The sequence below is a fragment of the Barbus barbus genome (genome assembly GCF_936440315.1).
Source record: "Barbus barbus genome assembly, chromosome: 45".
Taxonomy (NCBI): Eukaryota; Metazoa; Chordata; class Actinopteri; order Cypriniformes; family Cyprinidae; genus Barbus; species Barbus barbus.
In genome coordinates this window covers 16,702,608-16,712,951 of record NC_136723.1, presented here as the reverse complement: position 1 = coordinate 16,712,951, position 10,344 = coordinate 16,702,608, and the positions used below count along the sequence as shown (strand labels likewise).

General features: G+C 36.4%; 1 protein-coding gene and 1 pseudogene across 2 annotated transcripts; both read right to left on the bottom strand.

The window, feature by feature from the left end:
- Positions 1-496: 496 nt before the first annotated feature.
- On the bottom strand, positions 497-4,112 carry LOC306863783 (solute carrier family 2, facilitated glucose transporter member 11-like; annotated as a pseudogene). Its single transcript has 8 exons — positions 4,089-4,112; positions 3,919-4,017; positions 3,522-3,682; positions 1,933-2,057; positions 1,723-1,846; positions 1,516-1,669; positions 767-841; positions 497-669 (listed from the first exon to the last, which is right to left on the bottom strand). The product of its transcript is annotated as a solute carrier family 2, facilitated glucose transporter member 11-like (transcript).
- Positions 4,113-5,133: 1,021 nt separating this feature from the next.
- On the bottom strand, positions 5,134-9,878 carry LOC306863775 (SKA complex subunit 1-like). Its single transcript, XM_079407330.1, has 7 exons — positions 9,797-9,878; positions 9,118-9,207; positions 8,166-8,290; positions 7,788-7,891; positions 7,489-7,629; positions 5,700-5,869; positions 5,134-5,450 (listed from the first exon to the last, which is right to left on the bottom strand). The coding sequence occupies exons 2-7, from the start codon at positions 9,203-9,205 to the stop codon at positions 5,302-5,304; spliced, it is 777 nt and encodes a 258-aa protein (XP_079263456.1). The 5' UTR covers positions 9,206-9,207; positions 9,797-9,878; the 3' UTR covers positions 5,134-5,301.
- Between the last annotated feature and the right edge of the window lie 466 nt (positions 9,879-10,344).

Sequence of the window (10,344 nt, the reverse complement as noted above, 5' to 3'; positions counted from 1 at the left end):
TGAATATTAGCATGTGCTTGTGATGAAAAGTTTGTGCAACAGTTCAAAAAAGTTGTTTTTTCTGTTTTGCCACTCACTGGAGCAGAAAATGTACACGTCTCAGAGCAACACACAGCAGTGTTTCGTTTCTGAATGAGTGTTTTTAAATGAATCATCTGAGTCAGTGATTCAATGATCCATTCTGAAATACAGCCATTTGGTTCACTTGTAAATGAATCAGCTGTTTCAAATTAATTGTTTAGACTATGGTGGTTTTAGTGTCCTAGTTATTTATCCAGCAAAGGTCCAAGCATAAAAACACACTAAGCAAAATCTCGTTCAATTACTGTTATCAAAAAAATCAAGATATCTTTTTTTTTTTTTGGCAATATCACACACCCCATGTTTTATTAGGCTACTCGTATGAACTAAAACTTCATCTCGTGTGTGTACATCTTTTAAACATTTTTAAAACATACTATTTCTCTGTGTAAAATCTTTCTGCACCTTTTATTTTTCAGCAAAAAACAGGGCATAAAGCCATAAAAGGATAAAGGCTCACCACTATGAGCGGAAACAACATGCCCACCAGGAAGAGTCCCGTCAGGTTAAGGATGCAGGCTACCATGAACGCTGGAGGTTTATAGGACTGTGTGAAAATCTCACCAGGAAGTGGTGCTGTCACCCCGGCTGTGGAAGAGAGAATTCACAAGAGTATTGTTAAGACAACAAGGCTACAAATAAGCATCTAAACAGCTCACTGCAGGATAAAAATGTGTGGATGTACCTGGCCAGCTAGAGAAGAAGATGATGTAGGTGAAAATAAGGACCATGCTGCAGTATGGCATCAGGATACAAAGTCCTATAACAGCCAGACAAATATAATCTCAGGAATAGTTTCATATAGTATGAACAGTAGCTTGTTAGTCACAAAAATAATATCAGTTTATTTAATGCTTAATGCAGAGGACATGGGATAAAGCACGATTAATATAAACTACTTTTACTCTACTACAATGCATTTTTTGTCACTTCTGAAGCTCATCATCTCTAGTCCCCATTCACTTTCATTATACAATAAGTGAATGAGATGTGAAAGCTGTGGAGAAGATTTGAAAAATGACCTAATTATCAGTCTGTTTCTCTCATAATTTCTCTCATAATAAATCATATGACTGAAGATGATGTGGAATATAGCATGTGATTCATATAAACTACTTTTACTGTACTTTTATGATGCATTTTGTCAGCTTGACAGCTCCAGTCCCCATTCACTTTCATTATATAATAAGCACAACCTGAGACTTGAAATCTGTGGCAAAGATTTTCAGTGAATAACTATTTAAATTTTAGTCTGTTCCTCACACAAAACCATAGTTTGACTTCAAAAGACATGGAATATAGTGCTCAAAACTTTTTCTGTATTATATTTCAAAAGAACACTGGCCCCACATTTTGAACAAATGATTTCAGATGAATTTTGCAAGAAACATCAATGTATGTGTAAATGTCAAAGGAGTTGTCTGTGGTTCAGACCTGTCTCACAGCCGTGTTTGTCTACCTTCTCCAGCAGGAGGTACCGCGGGCACTCTGGGAGAAAGGGCAGAGTTACTAGCTGCAGGAGACCAGCCGCCCCGCTGAAGGCCAGCAGCCAGATCCAGGCCAGCGCTCCTTAGTCCCTAAAACCTCACTGACACACACACACACACACACACACACACACACACACACACTGACACACACACACACACACACACACTCTGTGGCTGCTTCCCGGTTGAGACAAAAGAGGCCACAGACACACCAATCATCCCACACAGACTCTTGGGGGCGCACTCCAACATGGTGTGGACAGTCAAACTCACACCTGCACAGACAGCACTCAAACAGCTAAAATAGAAAAATAGCACAGAATAAAAAAACGACCATGCATTTACAGATTTACCAACACACAAGCGTTGATGACGTATAGGACACGTGCCACCATGATAATCTCAAACGAGAGGGCGGTTTTACTCAACAACATAAGGACAGCTCCACAGATTGCCACCACATTGTTCAAAAGCAGAGTCGTCTTCCTATCGAAAGTTAAAAACACATACTTTACAAACACACTGCACTACAATGCTGCTCCTTGTATAAGAAAGAAAATTAGCTTTTTCAGGCTTCAAAATCTCAGCAGCCATTCACTGCCATTATAAAGCTTGGAAAAGCTAGGACATTTTATATAAATATATATATATATATTTATTTTATAAATATAACTCTGATTGTATTCGGGATTAGTATTACCTGGTGACCTCCAGTCATTTGTAATAATTGCGGAGGTTGTCTGTGATCTTAATCCCGTGCGAATCGACATCTCTGTGATTTGGCCAGCATTTGGCGGGTCGTATATCATTTTTCAAGGTTTTTGTTTCCTGTGCGAATGGTGCTGTCATATCGCTACACCATACAATTTGCAGAAAGAGAAAGCTGAAAAGGTTTAATGCGTCACAAATAAATAAAGCATAAAGCTTGAGATATTATTTTAACCTGGTGACAAAATGACACGGGGCACAAAACTATATTAGTTTTTTTTTTTTTTTTATTAAATTGGACCTAATTAAATTTAATCTAATTGGACCATAGAATGGGACTCTCAAAGCATTGACATCCGGGTATCCAGGAGATAAATCAGTAATGCACCACATGAATGCACCACACGAAATTCAGATGTGTGTGTGTGTGTGTGTGTGTGTGTGTGTGTGTGTGTGGGGGGGGGGGGGGGTAATTTCAAAAATCACACATGGTCCCCAGATAATACTAATCCCGTGCGAATAGGGTTTAAGAATGCTCGATACCACAGATGCTTCTGAAAATGCAGAAATATGGAAGGATCCATGTTAGCACCTGAAAATCAACCTAGTTACAACAAGGTTTTCTGCAATTGTTGTTAAAGAAATTAATACTTTATAAGAATGCATTAAATTGATCAAACCTAACAGTAAAGACAATTATAATGTTACACAAAATATATTTAAAATATTAAATAACATTTTTCAGAAATAAATGTTTTCAACACTAATTGTATGAAATGTTTCTTGAGCTGCAAGTCAGCATATTAGACTCATTTCTGAAGGATCATGTGACACTGAAGACTGCTTTGCATCACAGATATATTTATAATAAATTCAAATAGAAAACATATTTAAAAATTGTAATATTTCAGAATATTGTTTTTACTGTATAAAACATATGCAGAATACAAAAATGTGTACTGACACCAAAACTTTGAATGGTGCTGTATAAATGGCATTAAAGGGACAGTTCACCCAAAAATGTATTCTCTCATCATTTACTCATCCTCATGTAATTTCAAACATGTATGACTTTCTTTCTTCTATATTTAATTTGTTTTTAACTATATCACTTCAAGTCAATGGAATTCAAAACAGCATAGATAATATCTTTAATTTTTGGGCGAACTATCCTTGTAACATTCTTCAGCATCAGCCTATGACCTGACTAGGATGTCTGCTATATGGATGCACTTCCAGTACCTTCCATACATGCCTGCCAGATGTCCAGCATACAGGGTTCCAGCCAACCCTCCCATGCAATATATGGACACAATGAAGGACCAGATGAGAGACAGCTCCCAGGGCTCAAGAGAGTGGCCATAACGCTGCTGGCAGGTGCTGTTCACCAGCTCCTTAATAAACTTGCAATGTAAGCACAAGTCTCAGTTGGTTGTGTCATTCATTTCATTTTATTGAACCACAGCGTTTCACAGGTTAGCACCAACTCATAAGCTCTGCTATGTATTGATTCTTTGATCCTTTGGGGATGCCACATCTTAAGACAGCAGCAGGAATGCATTTGATTAATGCTGATTACCTCCAACCCCCCTATTTGCAGCTTAAAAGAGACACTTTATAACCGAACGTGGGTACTTACAAGTGATGGCCAGTTAAGGACAGATATATGGAAGCCATATTGAAAGGTTCCTCCTATTCCAGCTACGAAAATAGCTGCAACAAGCACAGCGCTTCTCGCCTGCAAAAAGGAAATTTTTTTTGTGAAAACTGGACAATCAAACTATGATGTAAAGTAAAGAGCTGGCCTACCAGTTCTCTTAAAGCCCCCGTCATTGTATGTGCAAATGCAGCGTCCTCTACATGGAGTCTTTATAACAAGTGAAGATGACAAAGTAACAGAAATGTCTAACTTACTGTTGATGTGTAACTTTTCATGCTTGGTTGAGTTTTGGGTGAGAAAAGCAGGTTAAAGTTGACGAGTCAGATTCATCTTCACACGTCTCTCGGGTAGTGGTTTCTTTTGTCTCAAAAATTAATGAAACTAAAACGTCAATACAGCAATCTCGCCAACTTTTGAAATGACACTGGCATTTGAGATGAGGTTACAAAGACTGCAATTTTATTTAAGCTTCAAAATTTGTCCACTTTCTACCAATATAAATAATATAGCAATCGATTTATAATTTCATCATCACAGATAAAGTGGCCCAATTTTTAATTCACGACGTCAATTTGTAGGCCGACCCGGAATGCTAATTCACCATGGGGCGCCCCTGGGAATTTCTAATGTGTTTTTTTTGAACAACACTTTTGGATTTATGAGTACATTAAGTCTAATATTGACATTAATTGAAAAGACATTTCAGCAAAATAATGAGTTTTTGTTCTTCAACATAAATTACACAAAGTTCTAAAACCTCTAATGTCAGTCATTTTTCAAGCACACAAAGGATTCAACATTTGATGTTTGACTGTTATGTTTACCCATAAATCCAGTTCTCTGCCAGGTTTTAGGCCTTAAACTGAACAGATGCAAATCAGGATGATTTGACCGTTCGTTTTAATAGTGCTGTCAAACAAGTAATCGTGTTTAATTGCATCCAAAATAAGATTTTGTTTTTACATAATATGTGTATATGTATATATATATATATATATATATATATATATATAAATAAATACAAACACACATATACATATATTTTGAAAATATTTCCATGTATATATTTTTATTAATATAATTGATATTGTATTTGTAAATATTGTACATGTCTAAACTTTACATATTTTTCTTAAATATATACATGCATGTGTGTGTATTTATATGTACATAAATATAAACAGTACACACACTATGTACACAAAAACTTTTATTTTGGATGTGATTGATAGAGATTAATCATTTAACAGCATTAATTTTTAATAAAGTAGACACTGAAGTTCATTCCACGGCAAACGTATCATTTAGTGCAGAGTGACTCCATTCAAAGCGATGTGATGATGACGTGGGCGTCTCTGAGTCTTAGAGCAGGATGAAGCGTGTGAGACCGCCCCCTCGGACTTCCTTCAGACGCTGGCAGTGGCGTAGCATGTTCAACATGCCCACAAACCGTTTGTCCACCTTCAGCTGGGCGAACTCTCTGATGTCTTGCTCCACGATGAAAAACTGACCTGCAGGACACAGAAGGAGTTGATAGAAGAACTTATTAAATACCAGACCAGGATAAATTACCTTAGTTATCAGAGCACTTATACCAGTTCATGCGCCGGTGGCGTTAATAGCTTTCCGGAGCAAACAGTAGACTTTCAATTCTCGATATGACAAGACTGTTAATACATGATGGACTGCAGTGCTAAACGAGGTCAAATAAGTCTTTGACCAGCAGCTCTGGAAGAGACAGACAGATAAAATGGTGATACCCTTGGTGTCCTTTGTTTCTTGGTCTTTAAAGCGCTGGTGGAGCGTGCGGGACACATTGTTCAGGGTTTTGGGTGGCTGATGGAGGATCTTATATTTTGACGTCACAGCTGTGTTGATGCTTTGCACCGCTGCATTCAGCTGGCCGTACGTCACACGGCCTTTCATGTACCTGTGACAGCACAAGTGAAGAGGAAGAAATGGACTTCATGTGACTTGCAGTAATAATTTGAAAGATGCTGAATTATAATAGAACTGCATTACAACTCTTCCATGACTGGTTAATCATAGAATTCCTGTTCCAAAACCTAGTGAGCTCTCTTCCTTTCTGCTGTCTACATTATTAACTACTTTTCAATACTTTTCAAACCAAAATGGAGCATCATAAGTAACCAATTTGAGACATTCTACTAATGCACTGTGGCAACACAAAAGCACTCTGTACCTGACTCACCATTGATTTCTATACAGTGCAACTGTAGAATTCTGGGAGTAAAAATCTGAATTTCTCCATAGAGGAATTACGAGGTTATTAATCAATTGTTTATGCTTTTGTTGAAGACATCAGGTCACATTATTTCAACAATTTTTTTAAAAATCACATTAAACAGTGAAACCTACATCACCCACAATTCTGCAAAGAAATGTCCACCAATCAGAGAATACAGTTCCAAATTTTTATTTTTTTATTTTTAACAAATACTTGTTATAGACAGACCTCCTATGAGCTCTGAGATTGTTAATCCATGGTATATAGTTCTGTTATTTTACAACAATTTTTGTAAAATCTTAAAATTATATACAAGCAAAAATACATAATTTTAGTTTGTATATAATTTTGTTAAAATTGTAGCCATCAGTTTGCATTTTTTCAACAATTATTTTTAATATGATATAATCATGTTTAACTGTAAAATTCATGGTGAAATCTACAGGACCCATGACGCTGTAAATAAAATCGCACCAACAAGAGAGTTCAATTCCATGAAGCACTGCAAATAAAGTAATAGAGTTTCAGTTGGTCTGGCTATACCCTCAAAATACTTAAATATTTATATAATAAATTAAGTTAAGGGATAATCATGACCATGGAATAAATAAATATTATACTACTAAATAAATATTATAATACTAAACTATATATATATATATATATATAGCTTGCTTCTATAGATATAATCAACAACTTTAAAGGAATATATTTCACTATCATTTTCAATTTGATTATGTGATTTGCAATGCTTCATGGGATTTTAGTTCTTTCCCTCACTAAAGTACACAGTATCTAGCAGTTCTTTTTCCTCGTTTTTTAACAGAAACTTTTTTTTTTTTGCTTCAAATAAATTTATGTTGCGTTTCACCTTGTAGTTGGTTGGTTTGGTTCATGGCTTAAACTCTTTAACAAAGAATTTTTTGAATCCCTATGGAAAAATGAATGAGTAAAACACAGTGGAGGTGCACTGTTACACACTGAAGTTGGATGTTAACATATCACTAACTAACAGCATGCTAGCCTATAATCAAAAATGTATAGCACATAAATATTAGGTAATCTGCCCATTAGTAAATAAATGTTCCATGTTTTTGTTACTGAACAAAAAGCTCATCACAGTGTATTTTGGGATTGCCAAGAGACGGTATCCGAGACGGTAGCACACCGTTCAAAACAGCATCGCACCTACAATGCTGTCTAGGTAGGCGGCTCACTAGATTTTGGAATACAGCTATTGTTTACAGTCCTTTACTATATTTGCTCACAGAGTTTGTTTAGACAGATGAGGAAGGACTCACGGTGGTATGCTGTCAAACTCTGGGACGGTAATGAACTCCATCTCTTTGATCTGGTTGCGCTGATGTTTCCTGGGTGGCCCCTGTTCCTGAGCGGCGGGTGGTGCATCTGTCTGCCTGCTCTGAACTGCCACCTGTCCTCCTCTGAAGACAACACAAAAAGCCAAATTCATCAGTTTCAGTCAAACAGAAGCTGGTTGAAGTAGTTCATGGTTTTTGTGCATCCTAATGATGAAGCAAACTGAATAAGGTACCATTCCCCTGTGGTACAGTTGGGAAAGAAACACAAAAACAGGAAATACCCTTGCGGAGCTGCTTGCTGGCCTCTTTTGGGCATATGTGGAGGGATGTTGTTCTTGAGGTGAAGGGCATCCTGCTCGTCCTCCTGGAAAAAACCTTCTAGATCCTGTTGACAAGATCAATAAAAGAGAACCAAAGTAAAAATATAGCTTTTGATCATATGTGATAAAGTGTTACTAGTGATGGGCGCCTTTGAAACACTGCTTCATATAGCTTCAAAACCTCCAGAGCACAGAGCATATTAAACTTCGAAAGAGTGAATCATTTTGTGAAGCAATGGGTTCAACTGATTCAGAGTTTTCAAAAAGCTTCCATTACTTAATGTTACAATTACAGATATTATCTATAAAATAAAGTAAATATGAATGAAAATATCACACCTTCAAATGCTTAAGCAAGCCTCTCTGCTCACCCACATATCTCTCAAAGCGATCCAGAAGCTTGTTGATGGCAGAGACTTCTTGCTCAATTTTGAGAAGAGTCCCACGTTTGTCTGGATCTTTTGCTAAAGAAAAAAAAAAATAATAATAATAATAATAATTCACATGAGACATACCAACACCAAGGAACACAATTTAAAATGATAAAATATAAGTCGATTGATGAACTCATTCATTATTTTACAAAACCAGGTTTGATGTACCAAAATATTCGGCAGAAACAGCAAAACAAAATTCGATTTTGGTCAAAATAGTTTTGGAGTGTCAAAAAATAGTGATGTTTAATTAGACCTTCTCCAATGCTTTTTTTGACTAGTAAGCATCAGCAATTTGGACGCAGACCACCGCAAAAAAAATTATGCTAGAATAGCAATATGTAAAAATTAGTTTGGCTAGATCAACAGGTGGCTCAATGGGGCAGAACCTTACTCTGATAGGTTTAATTTATTAAATTAGTTCAGTTAAGGCCCATTCACACCAAGTACATGTAAACTATATTAGCGTGCACATTACCGCAGAATAATGTTCAGTTTACTATAGTAATGTTCATTTGCCGCTTTAAATGCTCAGGCTCTTTGAAGCAGGAATGCATTCTGATTGGCTCTCAATGCTTTTATCATTTATCAACTGGAAAAAAAAGGAAGTGATTTCAATTTGGCTCTTTTGTGCAGTTATCGTTATAGTTGTAGTGTGGACTCTGCTATTGTTTTAAATTTAGAAGAGTTTTTTACAACTACATTTATATCGTTAACGTTCTAGCTGTGAATGGGACTTTACTGAATCACTCCAAATTAATGAGCAAAATTTTATTTTCGGCTAAATGCAAACTTTAATTTCGTCAGAAAATTATTTTGGGTACATCACTAGAAATGGATATAGAAATGCAGCATACCAACAGCTCGAAGCTCCAGGAGTCTTTTAATCATGGATATTTTGTCGTTAATATATTGCGTCACTTCTTCAAGCTCACAGTGATTCATTTCTTTAAAGAGAAGATAAAAAGATTAGGGGTCAACAAAAGCTCATATTCAAAGAACAAAACACTACTACCAACAGCCTAGGAACAAGCCCTGCATACTTAGCAACGCCCCAGCAACCACACAGAACACCTTGCCAACATCCTAGCAACCACCTAGAACACCTTGGCAACACCCTAGCAAAGCAACCGTGTCCACTCTGGACACCTTTGAAATTGATTCCCAATAATTTAGCTACCACTCACTGCACATTAATGGACACACCACTGTAACTTAATCTATAGATCAGTGGCACACACTCATAACACCTTAGCAACAGCTTAGCATCGCCAACTTAGCAACCACGCAGAACGCAAATACAATAGGTTACACACGGAAAACACGGTTTAATAGTTGTCCTGCTCTCTAAACGATCTGTCACTGGCACAAAACACGCTCCACAAACTCTTCATTACTGTAACGTTAGTACAACGACTGTTCATAGTCGCGTTTAAAATACTTTTTGCATCGGTCTCAAACTAACGACACTGTTTTGAAAAATTCGGCAACATTATAAGTTAAGAAAAACATACAAATACAATTAATAATACTCGCCTGTCTTATGGATTTGTTTATGGAGTTGATTCGAGTGTTTCAGAAAGGGATGTGAAGTCAGATCGCGCCAATGTTCAAACACGAGCACGCGCAAAACACACCATGTGATTCGTCCACGCACTTTCGTCACAGAGACTCTTCAGCATTTCTCAGGTATTTAACGGTTATAACTTACTTTCTGATTAGACAATTCTAAATATTATGTATTGTTTGTAACACTGACTCTATCTTGATTTAATATGTATTTATGAAATCTTTTTCTAAGTTTGTTAATGTTGAACAGATGCGCTGGTATGTGTTTTTATTTATGTATTAACTTTTTATTTGAAGTAAATGGGCTTTTCTGAGTAATAAACATGATGTCAACTGGGTCACATACATTTTAAAGAATTTTTATAACTTAAACTGACCCAAAATGGGTGTAACATATTTACATTTTTCCATATCATAAGATATCTTAAAAATAAAGCAACGCCATAGAAGAACAATCTTGGGTTCCCTAAAGAACCTTTCAGTGAACAGTTCTTAAAAGAATATTTGTTTTATTA